Source organism: Epinephelus fuscoguttatus, linkage group LG3 (assembly GCF_011397635.1).
Source record: "Epinephelus fuscoguttatus linkage group LG3, E.fuscoguttatus.final_Chr_v1".
Classification (NCBI taxonomy): Eukaryota; Metazoa; Chordata; class Actinopteri; order Perciformes; family Serranidae; genus Epinephelus; species Epinephelus fuscoguttatus.
The window spans coordinates 6,088,220-6,110,946 of record NC_064754.1 but is presented as its reverse complement, the minus strand read 5'-3'; the positions used below and the strand labels follow the sequence as shown (position 1 = coordinate 6,110,946).

The 22,727-nt window shown below is 42.3% G+C and overlaps 1 protein-coding gene across 1 annotated transcript in view; it reads right to left on the bottom strand.

Annotated features, from left to right (window-relative positions):
• cacna1ab (calcium channel, voltage-dependent, P/Q type, alpha 1A subunit, b) overlaps positions 1-22,727 on the bottom strand; it is a 289,319-nt gene that overhangs the window by 72,733 nt on the left and 193,859 nt on the right. The window contains exons 20-27 of the mRNA XM_049571566.1: positions 20,292-20,398; positions 16,632-16,785; positions 12,006-12,598; positions 11,067-11,374; positions 10,068-10,200; positions 9,755-9,884; positions 7,030-7,089; positions 4,266-4,372 (exon numbers count right to left, since the gene is read on the bottom strand). Coding sequence (XP_049427523.1) covers positions 4,266-4,372; positions 7,030-7,089; positions 9,755-9,884; positions 10,068-10,200; positions 11,067-11,374; positions 12,006-12,598; positions 16,632-16,785; positions 20,292-20,398 — 1,592 coding nt within the window. The remainder of the gene's footprint in view (positions 1-4,265; positions 4,373-7,029; positions 7,090-9,754; positions 9,885-10,067; positions 10,201-11,066; positions 11,375-12,005; positions 12,599-16,631; positions 16,786-20,291; positions 20,399-22,727) is intronic.

The window sequence follows — 22,727 nt, the reverse complement described above, 5'->3', positions numbered from 1 at the left end:
CAATGCCCAGTTGTTTTTAAGAATTCACTAGCCTTAATTAAAGAAAACAACAACAATATATATGTGACACATTGCCAAAGACAGCGTAGGGATATCAGAACAAACTGAGAAATACACATTTGTCATAGTTTTGGTCTTTTCATGGAACTTGTTGACAGTAAGAAAGACTGTAGATAACAACAGAACAATTTCAACTTGCACATTTTGATCTCCGTTCATGCCACCTCAAGCAAAAACTGCATCAGTTTGAGTCTACTGTGTATCTCCATTAGCTTTCCAGGTAATGGCGCCACCTCTAAAAGTTGTTCTGCATTCAATCTGAACAGACTTTGACAGGAGCTATGAGCTCTAAGATTCACAGAACATATTTAAGCACATTCTTTGCCAGTGACTGACCGAACATCATTAACCTAATTCTAAGTGATGCAGTCTGCTGCATCTCAGGTTGTGTTCAGGTTCATGCAGTCACCAAGGCAGACATGCACTGGACATCCACAGAGCTGAGGAGGATGCACACACAAGCTTCTTTCTCTCTCACTCACTCTTCTGTTTTTTTTTTCCAAAGACAAACACATATTCAGTCCCTCCAGTTGCATATATCATACATATTTAATTCATATGTATTTATCTATACACTGCCTCAGCATGATAACAAATCATTCCACCCACCACACCCTGCCCCAGCATGCCTCCCTCCTTCCCTCCCACGTTCAGTCTGACTTCCCTGGGTCGTGCAGAGGAAGGAGAGTTAAATACCTGAGCCTCCGGGTACGTTAACATGGTCAGAACGACGGATGAGTATGTGTGTTTGAGTGTGTGTGGGTAAAGGAAAGAGAGGTGGACGAGGCGATGAGCCATGGTGGTGTTCCTCCCCTTGGCGAACAGATAGCCTGGGCACTTAAAGGGTTAAAGGTGTCTGGGGCGCCCTCACCCCCACGAAATGACCATCAGGGACCTCCAGCCCGGAGGACGGGGGGAAGATGAAGAGGTGGGAGGCAGGGGTGTGGTTGGGTTGGAGGCAAGATGTTGGCTTTAATGGTTGTTGAAGAGGTGGGGTTGAAGGGTGTGTGTGGTGGAGTGTGGAAGGGCAGAAGGCTTAAATATGGACTATAGGGATATATTCAGACAAAGGTGGAGGCTGGGTTTGGGTGGGGATTAAGGCAAGCTAGGGAGCAATGGGTGACACTTGTTCCTAACACACAGCACACAAATTCAACGAAAGACTGCGTAACAACTTGTCCTGATATAAACTGTCAAGATGTGGTGAGAGAAGCAAATTTGCACCTTTTCTCCTTTTGATTATTAAATTTAATTAAATCAAAATTTAGCAGAAAAGAAGACAGATAAACTGAATCTGCTTTTCCTTTATGGTACTACCAGCTGGGAACAAAGTCCCATAAATTCATGTATAAGTAGTATGAACACTGACAGAATTCTTGCTTTTATTTAATTCATTTTTTTTTTCACATTTGTTAGAGTAAATGCCTATTGATTATGGATGGTTAGCTCGTGAACATGCTGAAGTAAGATGGTGGACCTGGAAGCGAATTTGCGAATCTTAGGATAGCAGGGAAATGTCCCTTCTTACTTTGCCTAATTCTGCATCTGATTGGCTTACCTTGACATTCTTATCTTAACCCTAACCAATCCCACTCATCTTGCCAAAACCTAACCAATCCAACCAACAAAGGCAAGGCGTACTAGCCAATCATAGGGAGAGTAGAGTGGGTGATTCCTTTGCTACCTTAGGATTCGCAAATTTGCAACCTGGAATAGCTCATACCTGCTAAACATTAGCATTTCATTGTGAGCATGTTAGCACGCTAGAGATAGCATTTCAATCAAAGCACTGTTTTGCCTTAATAAAGCCTCATAATGCAGCCAGCATGGCTGTAGACTCTTCAGGTCCTACCTTATACCTGGTGCAAATCAGCGCAAAGCGATGCACAGCACAGTGCAACTGACTGACGCAGTTGCTATTTTCATGGTCAACCCCTGCTTAAGTTAGTAGCAAATGTACTTGCTCCCATCTGTGCGCCCATGTTGACCAACAAAAACCTGGTTGGAAGTCGATGGTGCAGTATCTTCCTGCTATCTGTCGAGGGCATTATTCATTTAGTAAGATGCGCCTACAAAGATGGGTTAATAATACGCGCACACTCTGCTTATAACACACACAGGGATGTGGATGCTGATGGGTAAATTAAGAGCAGAGGTGCAGAGCTGCTGCTTGACTCCCCTTAAAGAGAGACGCTGTGCACATTTATGCACAAGGAGTAGCGTAACTTCATTGATCATTTCAGGAGCTAAAAGTTTAGTTCTGTTTCCTCTGTCAAGTTCATAACTAGTTTTTAGTTTTTGCTGCTTAAATGTCCCACGATAGTTTCTGCAGTGACATTATTGCTCTTACTGCATTACTCTTATCAGAAAACTGCTTGCTTCTCCAGTTTGCCGAATTCCCCATGTTAATAGCAATGTGCCAGGTGTGGGCACACCCGGCTTTTAAGGATATGGGAGATGACACTCTAAAGGTTGAATTCATGCTATGCCCAAAACACACATATGGTTAACTAAGGGACTTAATACAACCCCTTTGCTCATTAAACCTTACTTTGCACCCACATTATGCACCATTTAACTAGTTTAATTGGTTGGACACACCCTAAATGCACTTCACAAAGCACTTTAGACCATGTGGTTTGATTTAAATAGGGCCCTTAGTCTTTTTTTCTTCTGAAGAATCGTGTCGTTTTATGATGATAATAGGGGTGTTCTGGTAGGAAGGACTGGACTGACCATGAGGTATAAATTCTGCATGACCAGCTTGGAGTTGGGGTAAGTTAACAAAATGTGGTCAAAATAGAAAAGCCAATGCATTTTGAAAGAAGTAAAACTTCACTTTGTTTGCCAAAGCATAAAGGTTGTCTGGAGAGTTTTTGGAGCACTGAAAATGATATCCCCTTGTTCACTCTCTTTGCTGTATGTTAGGAATAAAAATGGTGTAAGGGTGACGAGGTAGGGAAATCTGGTTGACGCGCGAAATGTCATGATGATAGGCGAAAAGCTCTTATGAAAGAGGGTGTTGAAAGGTATCTGGAAAGAGGTGAAGGCATCAGCAGGAACCAAAGCTGTGGAGGGTCTGGGGGAAGTGTTGGTAAGCAAAGGTTTGGGGGATTAGAGTGTGGTATTTAGATGCAAGAAAAGAGGAAGGGATGACTCACGGCCTGGTTGGTGCAATTATCAGAGCGGCATGGATTGGGAAATAAGCAACACAAGGGAACAGGAGCAAGGAAGATTGGGAAGATTGGGAAAAAGAAAATGTTGAGAAGGAGCAGGTGGTGGTTTATCATATATTAGGTCAGACAGAAAAGGAGAATGATGTTTGGGATTAGTTTTGAGGTAATTGTTTCAGGCAAGGTTTGGGGTTTGTGGGGAGTGAAAGGTGGGTGAAGAGACAGTGTAACTACACTCTAAAAACTGATTAAGTACTTTAGGGTTCCTCACTATCCAAAAGCTTCAGACATTTATGACAGTACTGTGACACTGGTTTCAAAGGAGTACCTCAGGGTACCCTCTGAGGTTCTCCAAAGATTGCAGCATTAAAAAGAGTTAAATGTTATGAGGAGCTCTTTTTGTGTTTTAGAGTGTAGGTGATGATCATCAAGGACATTAGGAAAGGAATTTAGTTAAGGATCATGGCTGGTTGTCCAGATGAAGATGAAACGTAGAGAAAGACCTGCTGATACGATGCAGCATGTGATGATGACCAGTGAAGAGATGGATGTGGAAATGGTGAAAGGGTAGACTGCAGAAGGGAGGGACATGAGGATAATATGACAAGACTGCAGAAAAAAGTTTAAGAAAGAAAGAAAGAGAGGACGAGGACGGACAGAAAACAATAAACAAAGAAAAGAACAAGGCTAGAGTAGAGAGAAACAGTGGAAGAAGAACAAAGAAGAACAAGGGAGAATGCATTATAAGAAAAAAGGAGAGTTTAAAGCCACGAAGGAGAAATAGGGACAGAGTGAGAAGACAGAAAGAGCAGATAAAAGAAAGACCAGGACAGGAAGTGATGAATTCTGAAGTACAGCACGCTGAGAAAATAGGAGCACAAGATCAGCATTGCCTGGTGTATCGGATGCACGAGGCTGGGCGACAAGGGTCTTTCTGTGGATGGTGGAACATGTGTGTGTGTGTGTGTGTGTGTGTGTGGGTGGGGGTGGTGGTGGTGATGATGAAGAGGAGGGTAGGGGGGGTACACTTACGTGAAGGCGAAGGCCACAAGAGCACCACTAACCACTATAAAGTCCAGAATGTTCCACAAGTCGCGGAAGTAGGAACCCTGGTGGAGAAACAAGCCCAGCACCACCATCTGGAAGACACACAGCAAACTCAGTACAACACACACAGTACAACACACACACACACACACACACACACACACACACACACACACTTATACAACACACGAACAGAAACCAGAAGAAAATGCTGACATTGAAACTTTTTGCAAACCTTAAAAGCGCAAACCTTTCAAATGTATCATACCAACATTTCTAACATGGCCTAGTATATGAGCTGACTCTGAAGATGGAGGGAATGGTGGATGGTGTGACACCTAGGGGCCACTGTTTGAAACCAACAAACAGCAAAAACGGTTGTTTTTAGTGAGGCATTGCTTTGTTTCCAGTGGCCTTTTAGCCACCAAATATGAGTGGTTTTTAACAACCTGTTACTGTTTTTCCAGTGGGGATAGTGTCACGAAAAGCGATTGTTTTTACCAAGACATCGCTGTGTTCCCTGCCAATATAGTGCCACAAAAAGCTGTTGTTTTTTTACCAAGACATTCCTGCATTTCCTGCTGGGGGTGGGCCATAAAAAGCAGTTCTTTAAACAAACACATTGCTGTGTTTCCTGCCAGGATAGTACCACAAAAAGATGTTGTTTTTACCAAAACATTGCTGCTTTCCCTGCAGGGATATTGCAACAAAAAAGTGGTTGTTTTTCTACCAAGACGTAGCTGTGTTTCCTGACGGAATAGTGCCACAAAAAGCTATCGTTTTACAGGGACATTACTGTGCCACCAAAACCAGGGGCCTGTATCACGAAGCGAGATCAACCGTTCCTGGGTTACCCAGACCTATCCTGGGCCGACTAACCCTAACAATGGCAATCAGGATAATCGGTATCACGACGCTGGATATCAACTCGGTAACTCAACCCAGGGTTGCTTTATCAAGAGCCGTGAACGCGCACGCAGCGGACCAATCACTATCATGAGAGAAGCGCAGCGTCACTGAGCGTCCTCACAGAGCGCCGTATGTGAGGAAAAAAAGTATTTCTCATGTGAGGATCAGAGATTAATTCTACTAAAATATGAGGAGGAGGAAAGCAACATTACAGAAAAGGCCAACACCGTGGCAGCTGCAGGAGGAGGAAACATGCGTGGCAACGCATAACGGGATGAATAATGTTTAGTTTTAGTTTAGATTAGTTTATTTGCACATAATGTTAAAAACAGACAGTATAAAATTTACAAGATTAAAAAAAAGAAAAGTGTCAGAGAGATTAGAAGCCACTAAAAGCTTATCAAAGAAATTCCCCTGTCAAAACATTGATGAAATCACATAATAGAGAAGAAAAAAAAACAGGTCAGGAAAGAAGAAATAGAGGAGGAGAGAGGGAAAAATCAAGACAACACAAGGAGCAAACAAAATGATGTGTAGGTTAAATGACTCATCACTGGTTCAAGTAGCTACAGTACCTGTACCTGTACATCTGACACTGATCACACCCTTGAATCCCATGAAATCAATGCTGCGCAGATGAATTGCGTGTATTACAATTATCGTCTAACATCATTGCGTCTGATAAATTGGTCTTCTTTGTCATAACGTTATATATGCTACAATAAAGCTTAAAGCTGACGCCACAATTAAATCATATCAACACCAAATTGATAGTCTGAATAAAATCATCCTGATATTGAGCTGTGTTAGAAATTAACAGCTGCGCAAAAATATACCTAGTCTCCCTCTTTAAAAAACAAAAAGGAAAATCCCTCAAACACCATGAAGTGTAGACATGATAGGCTACTTTCCACATTTCCAGCAGCAAAGCTGTCAGTTAGGCCCATTATCTTTAACAGGGATCATTTCCTCCAACAAAACAAAATGTTGGCACTAATTAATGGTGCTATTAAGTGTCCAGAAATTATCAGTTTCTTTCTCATGAAGGGGTGGGATGAAATTACGACTTCTTTCCACTCCTTTTTGAACAATCTTTTCATTGTTTGTTGTTGTTGCTTTCTTTTCTTTTTTAATGTTCAAAATAAACTTTCAAATCAAAATCAATCAAATTAATTAAACTTCCCGTCATGACTGGGCTGCACTTCTGTCAACGAAGTCATTTTTTTCCTAACAGCTGATTGGCCAGTGGGTGGTGCTTTTTATAGGATCAGATTCAACCCTGAACTTACCCTGCTCCGGAACAGGATAGCCGTTCAGAGTAAGTTATCATGGTGATCTACCCCGATAAGAACTGAACCGGATTGTGAGACCGAAAATCCAGGGTTAACCCTGAAGTTACCTTGCTAAGACATTAATCCTGCTTCGTGATACAGGCCCCAGGTATGCTAAGCCAAAACATGATCTTTTTCTAACCATAGCCGAGTGGTTTTTGTGCCTAAACATAACCATACATTAAATATGGCATCATTAAAAAATAAAGCAACATAATGACCACGAATGCAGCATATCCAAGGTTTGCAGAAAGGTACAATGCCAACATTTTTTCTGGTGATTGGGTTCCTCACAGACACACAACACAAATAAACAAAATACACTCATGGACACAAAACCACAAACATCAATAATAACATAAACAGAAAAAAGAAAGACACGCAAAAAGCACAATCATACAATTATACAAAAGCAAAGGCGTTAAACACACGTACACGCACACACGCACGAACACACACACACACACACACACACACACACACACACACACACAGTGATACTTTGTTACCTTGATCAACATTTCAAATGTGAAGACGCCTGTGAAAACGTAGTCAAAATAACGCAGCACCTGCAGAGCCAACAACACCATGAAATATAATTATCATACGAGTGGAGGGAGACAAAGAGAGAAGCAGAAGATGAATCAGTAAAAGAGAAAAAAAGAAGAAACACAGCAGGAGAGATTAACAAAGAGAGAAAGAGGCAAACAATCAGACACCAAGCAGAACCTAATCCCAATCTTAATCCTGCTTTCAGTTTCTATTTTCAGACTGCCATTTCACTATATCTATTTGTCATATCCAATTTCCCTTTTTAGTCTCTCTCTCATTAATATAAGAATAAAATCATAATTTATTTATCATTTTCTTTTTTGAATTTTCATTTTCCCCGTCTTTTTTTCTGTCTAAAAACTATAAAACTACCCTCAGTAAGCATGACCAGTGATGACCACCGTTGACAAAAGGGGTCGACTGAGTAGACTGAGAATTATGGTCACTTTGAAAACCTGCATGCCTGTGCTATGCTGATCCATGGCCTGTTGTCGTTTGCCTAGTCTGCCTCAAGGATAGACTGTGGGTATAAATCAAGCGGTAACCTCTGAGGCTGAAAAATGAAGCCAATGGGAAGTGCTAAAAACTGTAGTTCATCGAATGGCCACTTGAGGCTGGCTCCAAAACAAAGTCATTCCCCCATAGACCCCCATGTAAAAATGCCCAACTTTATGGCAAAAATAACCATGTTTACAGCCTTGTGATAAAAGTGGCTCCAGTCTCAACAGCTAGTTTCAATACTCATGACAACTGTACGGGTGGTGAATTATTTATATCTCACCAGTTTGCTTTTTATTAAGGCCAAAAGTTACGCATATTTAAGGGCGGGTTCACTTGAGTAACAGGCTGTCTGCGAGGCATTGCTACAGTCTTTGAGATCCACCCCTCACTCCTGCACAGCTCCAACCCCCTTGTCCAAATTTGGTCACTTCTGGCTCCACAAAAACAAGTTGGCATGAGCCAAAAGGCCAGACTCGAAACTTTAAAACAGGATTCCACAAACCAGCGGGTGACGTCAAGGTAGCTACATCAATTATTTAATACAGTCTATAGTAATAAAGCCTGTCATTGGGTGCCTATCTCAGACGGTAAAATGATTCCTGCATGTTACTATTCTTTAAATCCCTGTTGCTATGTGAAAATTCTCTTACATAGCCAGACCTATCTCCACACTTCTTTTTAGTGCTGCCTATGAAACGACAACAACCTCTGAGCTGGCACCTTACGCATTAAAAGGTCTTTTAATATCTGTGTCTCAATTCAGGGGCTGAAGCCTTTGGAAGACGCTGCCTTCTTGGTCTACGTCAGCCATGTCCTTTGAAGACCATCAGACAAACTGAACGGTCTCTGAAATCTGATAGTCTGGTCTGCGGAGGATTTCCTGGTTGCATCACCAGTTGTCCTCACACCAACCTGTTGGCGATCCTGTTCCTAAACAATTAGCTACCCTTGATGAAAGAAGGAGTAAGCTAGTAAGTTAGTTAGCCCTAAATCATGGACCCAGAGATTGTTATTAATACCTGAGGAGATGATTCACAGCTGGAGACACCGCCGTTTGATATATTTCAGGCTGATGGACTGTTTTCAGGTAAACATAAGCTGTGGGATTTTAGCTAATAGTAATGTTAAGAACAGTTAGCCAATAGCTAGTTAATAACTGTTTGCTAACTTGACTTAATGTATACCCGTCACTGGCGAGCAATGCATCTTGGGACAGGCTGGGCCACGAAGGATTCATCTGTTGCATCCTCCAAATTCTGCAGAAGGAGGCTGCAATTCTCAGCCGCATTTGAAGGAGCCTTCGAAATGGGACAGCCTTGGTCGCGCTGATGTGACGCAATCTTCAAATGCAGCCTTGAATTGAGACACGGCTAATGTTTTATGTGGCGTATCTCCACCAAAACAAGCTCCCTTCTCACACTATTTTACAAGGGCATGCCATTGCATCTGGGCTTAGGGCCACCCAAGACAATTCTGATTGGTTTATAGAAACACAAACAACCCAGAGCATTTTTTCCCCTTAGTATGGAATTATGATGTGCTCAGCGCTGGCTCTATTTGAGATAGGTCTGGATATGTGAGACTATAGTTTGCCTTCATCTTGTGAAAAACTTTTTTCTGGCATAGGTCACTCAGGTCATGACCCAAAACAGGTGGTTTTCATATATCATCCAGCATGAAGCCGAGGAACTGCCAAATGATGCCATCTGTGATGCCATAAAAAAAGAAAATACTGTGAAAATACCTTTGATTACTAACAGACACGTTCTCTCGAAAATATATGTTTAAAATTGTCTGTAAGTGAGGCTGCCATACATACTGTAAAACTTATTATATATCCTGTATAACTGGCAGTTTTAACACTTATTTTTATCATAAAGATGATATCCTGATCATTTTCAAATATGCTGTTGTATAACCAGAACCAGAATCCTGCCCAGCCTTAGAGCAAGATTAAAAAAACTGTCATTGTCATTATCACCATTACGAACCCCTCACTAATGTGATCCCACGTGAAACTCATCGAAGCTAATTTTACTTTAACAATTCTACACCAACCTCTGTACAAGAGAAATTAGTTTTTCTCATCTTTGTATCCTTCAGAGACATTTTATTTTTAAAAGGCTGTAGACGCACACACATTCACAGACGGACAGAGACACACACAGAGCAATGTCTCACATTGTTTCGCGGTGACTCAGGCCAGACGGGGTCCTCTGCGGCGAGGGCGATGCTGCTCATAGCGATGACAGACAGGATGCTGAACTCAAAATACTTCAGAGTCAGGATGTAGTGACAGCACTTTCGAAACCTGGTGCAAACACACAGACGCATTCACGTGTTGACACAAAAAAATAAGCACACAAAACAAACTGTTTAAATATTTCTAGGCCCAGAGAGAAGAATGTTCATATTCAGTAACTTTTCCATCACAAGACAATGTTTTACAACAGTGTTTGGCCAGGTTTGAACACACACACACATAAATACTCACGGGTTTGTGGTGGACATTATGAAGCAGGAGCTATAGGGAGGCATAGGTTTGGGGCCGTCTTCATCTCCTCCCTCGTCTTCTTCCTCCTTCTTCTCTTCATTCTTTTTCTGGTCAGTGTTGGCATTCTTGTTCACTGAAAAAAACAAAGCGAGAGAACAGAGGCAGACAGACAGATAGACAGACGGACAGACAGACAGACAGACAGATGGAAAGAGGTCAGCTTCACCAGATAGCAAGACAGTGAACACATGAAACACATCCTTCAGCATTGTTTCAAGAAGAGAACTGAATGAGACTGGATTTACACCAGTAAAGCAGTGTTTTTTAAAGGGGCCACCCCACTGATTTTACTACTTTTATTTTACTGATTTCACTTGCCAAAGTTAATTTACTCTTCACGGGGAGCACTGCTCAGTGTGTGAATACAGTTGTGATGTCTGCTGCAGAGCAGCTTTGTCAAGTCAGGAAATTACTCAAGTGACACTGCCCATGTATCTTTGAAAGATGTGGACATAGGGCTGGGTGATATGGCCTCAAAAATAATATCGCAATATTTTTAGGCAATATCGTGATTAGAGCTGCCTAATAAAATCATTTTATCCCCGTTCACATTAGCAGAGCTCTAAAACAGAAGCTAAGCCAATGATGCGGAAGATCCAGGTAATTTTACACCCGGGAAGTCAAACTTTTTTGGTTTCATGTGTCACTACGCAACTTTCATCGGAATGAACGGGGTCCTGACTCCAATGCTGTGTTCAGCATGCACAAAGCATGTAACGATCGCAGTGAGAAGTAAAGCCAAAGTGTTGGGACAAGACCTTACTCTCAGAGCACCATACCTCTGCCCAACATGATGCATATCGAGAGGAGTTCTGGTCATTAACTGTGCATAGCCAATCCTCTACTTCAACAATATAAAAGGCTTTGTGACACACTTCAAACCTTTATATACCTACGTATACCCTGCTTTACACATGACTGATCCTCCCAGATCCTCACCTTGCAGGATGGCGTTGGTGGAAGGGTAGGGGTAGACGGGTGGCATGTCTATCTTTGTGTACTCAGGTTTGGCCATGCTGGTCAGGATCAGGCTGTCCATGCTGTGCAGCAGGGTGTGGGTGTCTGCGTCACGGCAGTTCAGCAGGTTGTTGACGTGGTCAGGATGGTCAGGGTGATCTGGTGGGAGGGCGTAAGGGTGTTCATGGGCACTGGCCAGCTTGCTGTTGTTGCGGAAGTTGTCAAGGTCCTCGTTGTACTGCTGTATGGGGCGAGTGGTGGAGAGGCTGGGCCCAGTGCTGTGGTGCTCCCTGATGAGGGACGGTGGGGAGGGATGGAGAGAAAAAATGCATCAAAGGGCAGAAGAGAAGAACAAAGATTAAGGATTAGATGATGGAGGGAGCATTTTATCTAGAACCGACACATACAAAAAACACTGTTTAAGTATTGATTAGTTCACATAGACAGTATCTCACATTTCTGGATCACCTGGCACATCATACCTATCACCTGACTCGGGCTTGGTATTGGTACTCAATACTTTTGAGGCATCAACTGAAATAACCCAGCACCAAGTAGTATCAAAACTTCTCTGGTCGAATGAGTACTTGCATTAAATCCCTTTTGTACCTGGATCTAGAAAAAAAACTGCTAACTTGTATGGTTTTGCTCACAGCCAATCACCGCAAGTGTTCTTCCATTTAAGGCAGCATGTATTCGCCCCACTACCACAACAGCTAGAATCCATACAATTGGTGGTGTGGTGTGGTGAAGTCGAGCACGATGTATTTGGCAGAGCGGGCAGTTCAGTGTGCCGAGATGCCACCAAGACGTCAGGTCACTTCCTCTTTTCTTGGAGATAAACTTAAGTGCCTTTTTAACACTTGCCAGGTTGTAATTTAAGACATACACACAGAGAAAATAAACCCTTGTTTCACTCACTTTCTGGTGCGATGTCCTCTGCTCCTCTCCTGGTTGCCGTGGCGATGCCTTCTCGTCTTCCGTCCTTCCCCTTCCTCGCCTTTCTCCCCCTCTCCCTCTGTTCCCCTGGATCTGTGTCTCCTGCCTTCCTCCCCCTCCCTGGCTGCTCTGCGGTGCTGCCGGGATCTTCTGTGTTCGTTGTTCCCCTCAACCCCCTCGCTATGGTGGGGAGACACGCTGCGAGCCTCCCTGCCTTCCCTGTTCCTGCACCGGTGGCTCCTGTGGCTCCTGTGGCTGTGCCTCTCCTCCCCCTGTTGGCCTTCTATATTGCCCAGGGACGTGCAGCTGAAGCCGTGCTCCATGCGGGTCTCAGCCGGTTGACCTGTCTCTCCATTGTCCGGCCCAACAACTTTCTGATGATGGTGGTGGTAGTGATAGTGGTGGGCGGCTCTGCGGTAGTGGTCCATATCCTGACGCCGGTACTCCTGCTCCAGAGGCACCTCCCCAGGTTGGGTCTTGTTGGTGTTGTTGTTGCGGTTGTCCTGGGGGTTGACCACCAGTGGCCGGTCCAGGTGGGTCTTCATATCACCACGTCCTTTTCGTGGGTAGGACATCTGGATTTGGGTAATAGGTAGCAGATAGGATGGGTGGGTGCTGCTAAAACTTCAGATACATCTTAAAGGCTACCACCCAAAATCACAAAAAGATATATTTTCTTACTTACCTCTAATGTTACCATGTCATGCATATAAATTTAGGTTGAATTTGTTTCTGGTTTTGAGACATTGGCCTCTAAAGCCTCTGCTGCTGCACAGATACATGGGAGTTGAAGGAAATTTAATTTGTGGCGCTCAAAGTATTTAAAAAATTTTTTACCGTTCACCATCTCATCTCTGAATTATCCACAGTAACACGACATTGTTTATGTTTCTAATAAAACTAAAAAACTCTTTGAGCACCATGTATAAATTTCGACTGACCCGCATTCTACTGAGGTGGCAGCAGAAATTTCAGAGACTGCAAATGTCCAAACCTGAGCATATGAAACTTAACTGTACGGTAACTGCAATATATTTCTTGATGATTTTGGTGAACTGACCCTTAAAAGCTAGTATTGATTGGTGGAAAATGTAACACCAACTCCGCATTCAAATAAACTGCTATGAGGCTGAGCCATGTAGGTGTAGATTTGGATGTTTCTTGTTAGCAATTTCAGCGTTAAAGGGTTAGGTCAGATTTTTTTTAAGTGGGGCATATGGGGTACTTATCCATAGCCAATATATTACATATGATAGATGTCAGTCGACATGCCCCCAGTTTGGAGAAGCAGGCTGGAGTCCGACATGGAAGCTAAGCAATGCACTGCTGTGGAGTGGTTAGCAACAAAATGTTTTTTTAGCTATGTAAAAAAGTCCAACCTAAAAAAATCAATATAAGTTCAATTGTATGCTATATTTGGAATATTTTCACTGCTTTACCTGAATGTCAGACAGTGATTTCTAACTGTAATATGAGGCCGTTACATCAATCTTATATGACCCTTATATGAAGCCAGACTCCATTGAGAAAAACAGTGATTTAACAGTACTGAACACAGGAGCTGCCACTGCCTCAAACAGTTATTTTGTTTGTCTCATTATGTGACTTTGGCATATAAAGGGGTTAGTTTGGATCCCCCAAAATCACACAATAACACAAACTAATTGATGGAAGCAGTGGTAGATCAGCAGCTCTGGTGTTCAGCGAGGTAAAATTACTGTTTTTCTCAATGGAGACTGGTGGTTTTGACGAGAGCATAGATGGAGGAACTTAAGCCGGTAACAGCTTCCCCATTGGAACAGGCTGGCTAGCACGTAGGACTCTAGCCTTCTTTTTCAAACCGGGGGCTTGCCGACTGACATCTACCTTAAGTAATACACTGACTATTGTTAAGTACCCCATATGATCCCACATGAAATTTTAACTTTACCTTTAATTCACTTTTTCTTGCCCAGAATATCCAATCATTCACTAACCGTCAGCTGTATACATTTCTTTTTTTTTCTTTAGATCAGCCAGTTTCAGAGATGATGACACAGTTTAAGTAAAGGCGGTTTGTGAGATGGCAGGAATATTTGGATGAAGCCCTAATGCAAAGGTGGACTACAATGCGTAGGTGTAATATTTACTTTGGTTATACATTTTAAATCTGTTAGAACCACTGATTGATAAACAAAGCAATTTAAGAAATGCATATTTTTAAACTATATATATCTCGAACAATGACTGTCGTTCATAGTATCTCTGTAGCCCAGTTGTAACAGCAGAGCAGAGGCTCATCAAAGTCAGCAAAATATTTAACTATTGCATTTACATGGTCATTTGGTTGCAGTAGCAGTTTACTTCAACGCTGGCACAAAGCACACAGTGCAGGCCAGCTTTGACCTTCATTCAAGAAGCTTATACCTAACATATACAGTATCTCAGTTTACCCAGAATAAACCCATAATTTGCAACACTTGCACAAATTTCCCACCAACCCGGTTCCCTCCCCTGAGCCACAGATATACACAGTTCACCATTTTTGGCTTCACATGAACAATTTAAAATCAAAATTGTCATGTTTTTTTTTCTAGAGCCACAAAATGGCAAACAGCTCCAGCTGTGAATACACAGTTTGCCGAGCCATATCCAGTCGACTCCTGATCATCTTTGTGATTTCTTTGTTTTGAAGTGCGTTACATTTTGCCCCGCTCCAATTTTCTGAGTCCGCTGCCTTCTTTGGGTACTGCGCTGGATTTCTCTGCATGCCCCACTTTAATAATGCATCGCTCCCAAGCACGCAGCTTCAAGCCGTCCCATATAGCAGCGGCTAGCGCAATAATAACACTCTTTCACAGGCTTAAAGGGACATTACACCCTGTAATCAGAACCTCTGTGTAGTGCAGCATGACCCAGAATACACAGTGGTTAAAAAGCAGGTCAGGCCCTTCAGTGTTTCCACTGTAGATCACAACACATTACACACAGATGAGCTGAAATGTAATGGCATTAAAGAGGAGTGATCTAACACCAGGCTGAAAAGCAATGTTCAACTGCTCTTATTAGCTGAAACTTTCAAGTCTGTTTCATCTCTGTCCACACCCAGCATCGCCCCCGGATGTGGTTGGTAATGTCACGGTGCACTTACACACCCTGGAGGTCAGCATACACAAGATTTCCAGCTGATGTTTAATTGCTCTTTATAAACAGATTTTTTCAAATGATGTGATGTCAACTGTTAAAATTAATCAGTTAACCACCGAGAATATTTATGACCAGTTACACATCAGTCCAGGTTGATTTTGCTACTCAGTTTACTGTGGGTGTGGCGTGGTGGAAGCAAGCAGTTATTCAGCGATTACTGCTAGTAATGCTATCTTGACCCAACAGTGCTGCTTTGGAAACATCATGCCCACCCTCCAGTCTCTCCCCAGGTTGCCCTCAGCAGCTCAAAATTGAGCCGTATACCCCCTTTAGCATTGTTACCTATCCCTGTTAGCTGGCACGGCTAGTGGCGCTAACATACAGTGATTTATCAATACTAAAGGGGTTTTGTGGCTCAAAATGAAGTCGCTTACTCACTACTTGCCTGGTAGAGGAGACTGGAGGGTGGCCACAATGTTTCTGCAGCAATGATGTCCTGTGGCGCCCTTAGCTAGCTAGCTCCCACCAGATCAGATGGTTCTAAGTGCAGAGCAGCCATGGCTAACATTTGTTGACCAGTGTAGACCAGAGGGTGGGCAGTAAGCCCCCGCTTTGGAAAGCAGAGGTAAATGGTAAACAAACATGGCACCACACCGGTAAGGTAAGACAACATGTTTACATGTCGTTTTCTATATGTTCTCTGACATTTATCCTAACGATATGAGGTGGTCTTTGTGGAAAAAAAGCTTGTTTAGTGGACTAACTTTGCACTTAAAGGTTGCCCGTTCACTTACGTTTTAACAGGTCTGACGCTACTATGCGCCCCGTCTGTATCTAGGCTAATGGCTAACATGCTAACAATTATTTCTATGTCACTAGTCACTTGAAACAAATTTAGGACGATAGGAGACAGGTTGAAATAAATCAAAATTTCCCTTTAATGTGTGTCTGCTATCAAAAGCAAAATTAATCAAAACTGACATCCCGAGATGGTTCACAACAACATAGCAAAGCAGTGGTAACATGGCAAGTGACCAGTTTTCTAATACAGGCCTGTGAAAAGTATCTTTAGAAAAGCAGAGAAATGCATTACAATGACTGGTCCCCTGCCATGTTGATAGGAGCTTTCTTACAATGATACTTGAATGTCACTGTCAATACCATTTATTATGGGCCACATGTTTAGGTTATTTTTAAGACTCAAATGGCAAGAAATCAGAAATTCGTGATTTTTGATCTCACATGTGTATCCATTTTTCAGTTTGATACTTTTCAGTTGACATCCAAGGATCGTTCATGCGCTGAGAAAGTTGGGTGAAATGATCTGAGCCCGACCTGAACATGGATGATAATGTCCCTTTAAGTGGTTCAAATATTCATATCACTCTGCACACATTACAACAAATATTCACCATATATATCAGGAGTAGACTGCATATATATGTGTATATGTGTGTCTTTTTTAGGGGCGGGAATCCTCACCTCCTCCCCTTCACCTCCCACCTTCCAATCATCCTGCTCTAGCTCGTTGTAGAGCGCCTCACGACTCGTCATCAGGTTCTGTCTGCGGATTTCACTCGTTCTCTGCTCCCACACTGATTTGTTGCCCTTGGTGTGGTTCTTCTGCTGCTCCTTACTGTTGGGGGTCATTGGTAAGGGCAAGAGGAAGAGGAAAAAGGGATAGAGGGTAGATGTTGAAGAGGGGGAGAAGGGGTTGATGGTGATGGCGTACAGCGGAAAGAAGGCAGAAGAAGAGCACATTAAGGAGGGTGAGATAACCAGAAGGAAGTATTTCAAATTTTAATATGGAACTTTAAAATCCCTGCAGGAAATTAGCAGCCACAGGAAGTTGAACCTTGGAATACTACAACCACAAAGTGACCATTTATGTTACAACGATGCCTTACCTAGAATTTGTGAAGAAAACTGTTTTTCTCACATGCCTTCATGTTGAACTCAAATGCATGTGCCTGGGCACACTCAGGGTGCACTACTTGTGGGTGGAAGTGCTTTATATTTTGGTGAAAATTCATATGTTTGGAAAACTCTGAGCATACGACTGGATAAAGGAGACTTGGATTATATTGAACAGGTTGTGTGAGAGTTTGTAAAGGATGGTTTAATATAGTTTTGCTGTTGTTACGTGTGGACCCTGTTTGTGTTTACTTAAATTTATTCTGGATTGTCTGTTCATTGTGGAGGTGTGCGAGAAAACAAAGTTTATAGTTGAACATTCTTTTAAAAAGAACAGAAAGAACTTCAGAACAAAAATGAATAAACCAAATGTGGCTATAAAAGTACACTCAAGCTAAAGTTTCAACACGAGGCCATTTAACAGTAAGTACGATGTGTGAATGAAGAAAACAGGAACTGAGAAATTGAACAATGATATCCACAGAGCTCCAGTCTCACTAGCAGTGCACAAAACATGCAGCGTTTTCACATTGAATATGAATTACACTGTCCCCTAATTAAAAGTGTTTGTAAGTTCAGGATGATATGTTTTATTTCTCTTCCAGAAATTACATTTGGAAAAGAAGGATCCAGCTTATATCAGAGGACTATATATTTACACATATATCAATAATGTACCCCCTTTGATATATTTTTCAGCCAAGAACCCCCTGACCAATGCAAATTTTCTTGGTAGACACACATAGTAAAGAAATGTGAATGTTATTGTGTTTCTTGCAGCAGTTGCAATGAAGATAGAATAAAGAAATATAGTTTAAAGAACTTACATTTACTTTTTTTTTTATTAAACTAAAGTATAATTCTTTTAGGAATTATGCATCAATGATATTTTCTAAATAAAAATGAACCTCATGTACCCCCTGCAGTACTCCACAGTACCCCTAGGGGTAGCAGTACCTATTTGGGAAAACTGGTTTGAGGGAACTGGAAATTGCGCCTCCAGTTTGTCCCAGTGGCCAATGGTGGTACTGCATTAAAAAAATTTCCCTGCGACCCAACAATCTTTTTTCCATAAGCCACCATTATATAAGAAATTTCTGTACCACTGTTGAAAAGATGCCCCCTTTATGAAGTATACACCATCAAACCATGGAGGTTTTTATATTTGCAAAAACTTCTTAGAGATCGATTAATTCTATGGGCTGAACGGTCAGGGCAAAGGGGAGAAACACTAATGTGCACGCGCGTGTGCCATACAATGTGGAAGCAGACCAGAATGTGAGAAAACTTTTAACTTATGTGCTGAGTGAACAAATTTCAATCAAACAATCAGAGGTCATGTTGGAGTCCATTTTAACCCAAGCAGTGTTCTGTTGCCGTCTGAGGCAAATTGTGGTTTGTGATATTGGCATTTAAATAATATTGAATTGAACTGAATTGAACTGAACTGGGCGGCACAGTTGTGTAGTGGTTAGCACTGTCGCCTCACAGCAAGAGGGTTTGCATGTTCTCCCTGTGTCAGCGTGGGTTTCCTCCAGGTGCTCCAGCTTCCTCCCACAGTCCAAAGACATGCAGATTAACTGGTGACTCTAAATTGTCCGTAGGTGTGAATGTGAGTGTGAATGGTTGTCTGTCTCTATGTGTCAGCCCTGTGATAGTCTGGTGACCTGTCCAGGATGTACACTGCCTCTTGCCCAATGTCAGCTGGCCGGGATAGGCTCCAGCCCCCTGCGACCCTCAAGAGGATGAGCGGTTATGAAAATGGATGGATGGATGAATTGAACTGAATTAAATTGAATCGTTCAGCTATTGTTTCACCACAACCAACAAGCAACCTCCAAGGCTGAAAAAAACAACAACAACGCTTAAGTGCCTAAAACTGCAGTTCTCTAAACAGCCACTTGAGGCTGGCTCCAGAGGCAAGTCAGTCCCCATAGACTCCAATGCCCAACTGTACAGCAGAAATAGACATGTTTACAGCCTGGCACAAAAAACTGTTCTACAGCTAATTTCAACATTCATGACAACTGGACAGGGGGTACATTTTTTATATAACTCACCTTGCCACATTTTTAAGGCTTAAATTTACTCATATTTTATTTAGATTTATTCATATTTAAGGGTGGAGCCACTTTAAGTCAGATCCACCCTTCACTCCTCCACAGCTCCATCATCTGGTTCACATATGGAAACTTCTAGCTCTATAAAAACAAGATGGCGATTGCCAAAATGCCAGACTTGGGGCTTCAAATTGGCAGTCAACAACTGGTGATGTAACGTAGCTACATCTATTATTTTATATTGTCTATAGTCGCATTGGAGGGATTTATCTACAAAAGAACAGAAACATGTGGAATGCATCTTTTGTTAAGTCAGACCGGGGACGGAGTCTGTCAAGAAGCCATGAAGAAATGAACCATCTTCGAATGTTTTAGAAGATGATGAGCCAAAAGTATAAAGTCAGAATGATAAATGTTCACAGATCTTTTAACTAGTTCCAAAATCAACTGATGCCAAGCTCTTGACGAAGAGTTTGGTGTTTGGAGGGTCACCATGTTGAGTTCAGTGATTGAAAGGAAGCTAATGAGCTCATTTCCAGGCTTAAAAACACACTAGCTAGATTCTTTGACTTACAGAAATCTTCCACACCCATGTTACAGTAAATGAGTGACAAGTTAGTATCTAATTGACAAGCAAAACTGTAGCACGAAACCACCAGCTTCTAATCTTGCCATCAAAGGCTCGCTGCAGCGACTGAAGAGTCCGGTGACTTCTAAAGGAGCAGCAGGGTTTTTGTGAGCATCATTTTTGAAGTGTCCTATTGTCAGCGTTTCTGCTGCCAGGAGCAGATTTTACAGACTGTCCGCCTCTCGCTCTTCTTCACTTCACAAAGCCCTGAATCTGTTCCTTTCACTCTCAGAACAATCGCTTAATCATATTTTAGAGGATGAGAACGCGGGGAGAGTGTGATGGTGGGTGTTTGTGTGTGTGTGTGTGTGTGTGTGTGTGTGTGTGTGTGTGTGAGCGTGTGCAACGTGTACATGAATGCCTGCCAATCAGAAATGTTAGGGGAGACAGATTTGAGAAAGGAACTGTGCTTTCTCTCTGTGTGTGCAATTTTGCTAAAGAGTGAGAAAGGGACACTTTTTAGTTTAGCTTTCTATGTGCTTATGTTCTACCTGAGTGTGTGCACGTGCTCAGTAGGTGAATGTCAGTGTCTGTACTCACGCAGCAATAGACAGGTTGGCTGCTGACAGCGGGCTGACCTCTGCCACCTCCTTGGCCTTCTGCAGTGCCGTCTTCTGATTGGCTGCTTCCTCCTGTTCCTCCTCATCCTATTGGATACAAAGAGAATCATCTCAGTCACTTGATCTTAGTTTAAAGGTCCAGTTTGTTGGATTTAGGGGGATATACTGGCAGAAAAAAAAATTAATATGCAAGTTTTCTTTAGAGTATAATCACCTAAAAATAAGAATGATTGTGTTTTTGTAACCTTTGGATGAGCCGTTTATATCGACATAGGGAGTGAGTCCTCACACATGGAGTCCTCCATTTTGCACCACCATGTTTCTACCCTAACCCTAACCCTACAACAAGCAGCATCGTAAAAACACTTACTTTTTTAAATATAGAACTGCTTTAAACAGTGCTTTTACAGCTTTAAATCAATGGATATGTTTGCTTGAGAGAGGAAGAGACCTCTGAAGATAATTCGGCTCCTGGTAAAAACCTCCTGGATGTCTGGATCTTAAGTTATCAGAGAAAAAAGATTAGCGCACATTAGCAAGTGCTCGGGCTGGTGGCCCGTCTGTGTTGAGCCGAACTATGTCGACAAAGCGCTGATTTTTAATGTGAAACTGCTTTATCCAGTGTTTTTAGGAGTTAAATCACCAGGTCTGTTTCTTTTGAAGAAGAAGAGACCTCTGTGGATAATTCGGCCCCTGGTACAAACCTCCTGAACAATGAACACTGAAGGAATTCTAACCGGGAGAAGTTTCAGCTTCACACATCATAGAGGTCAACTATAGACATACTCTAAGACTGTGTCTCAAATCGTGTACTTCTGTACTTACACTTAATATTCTGAGTGCATAAGTTCGCTCACTGAGAAGTATGGAAAAATGCAGTGCACTATGAGTACCTGGATGGTGCACTCAAAACGGTCAAGAAGTTGAGTGTGGAACTATGGACACTTCTCGCCCTCAGTGGATGCCATCTTGGCTACGTAGCAGAAGGGGAGGGACCACTTTTCAAACAGGAAATAGCGGCGGAGGACTGTGCAACTGTGAATGTTGCTGCATTGTACAAATACATGTGTTTTTTGCACTAAGCACCGCTATACTGTTGTCGGGTATAAGCTAGCAGTATGTTTATTAGGTTAATTTAGCAGTCTGTAATGATTTGGTACCGCGAACGATAACGGGTCCGTGTCATTGGTCCGACAGCCCATTGGTTCGACATCCCATTAGTCCGACTGTCCGCGGTGCTGAACGGCTCTGGGTCAGCTGGGAAAGGCTTGAGGTGAAGCAGGCTCACGGCTTATGAGTTTGTCACTTTCTTTTTCATTTTAACCCACACCATGATCTTTTCCTAACCCTAACCCTAACCAAGTGGTTTTTGTGCCTAAACCTAACCAGACCTTAACCACAGGGCATCATGATGATTTCGGAACGGACTTCGGAACAATGGGTTTAATATGGTCGGAACAATGGGATGTCGGACCAGTGGGCTGTTGGACCAATGGGCAGTTCCCAACGATAATGCTAATGCTAGTTTGCTAACTAGCTCATTTGCAGTCGTCATTTCCGGTGAGTGCACAACGGCCGTGTGTGATTTGAGACAACACTTCCATGTTGAAATTTGCGCACTACGCCAATGAGTACATAGTGCACATAGTATACTACATGGAAATATACTAACAGAGGTACGTGATTTGAGACACACCATAAGACATAATACACATACTCATTCGTGTAACTGGAGGAGGGGCGTACCAGGCCAGCTGGACATCTTTTCTTAAAAGGAAGGAGTGGCCACAGTACATAGGGGATAAGGTGCTAGTGCATTACCTTTTAAAGACTTCATGGCTTGTTAAAAACCACAAAAATTTAGATCTATTTTTAGTGAACAGAGGGGGGCAATATCGTCACCTAAATAGCAGCGGTTTAAATGAGGAGGCAAAGGGTTCCACTGGTCACCCACAATGTTGTTTGCCGTCTTCATCATTCTGTTTCTGTATATGCATACTTGGTAAAGTGATCCCTAGCTGTTTGCTGGCTGTTGTTACAGTTCCTCTGACAGTGTTTATCTGTGCCTCAATGGCATTGCCAAACCAGCAGATGATGCTGGAGGATAAAACATTTTCAATAAAAGCAAAGTATTCAGACCATTTTGTTGTGGACACTCAAAAATAGCAGTTTCTTCAGAAAGTATATTCTTTTATTTGTTGTGTAGTGCTCATGAGGTCCATCCACAGGTCCCATTTTCAATTCACAGGCACATAAAATAGTGCATATATTAAAAGTAACATAAACAGCGACCGAGAGCAAAAGACAAGTGAGTTCAAGCGTGTTTCATAAACATAATCATAATCTAACTTCCTGCTATTTTCATCATTTTACAGACCCATCAAGGCTCAGAAGACATATTTCATAGGTTATAATA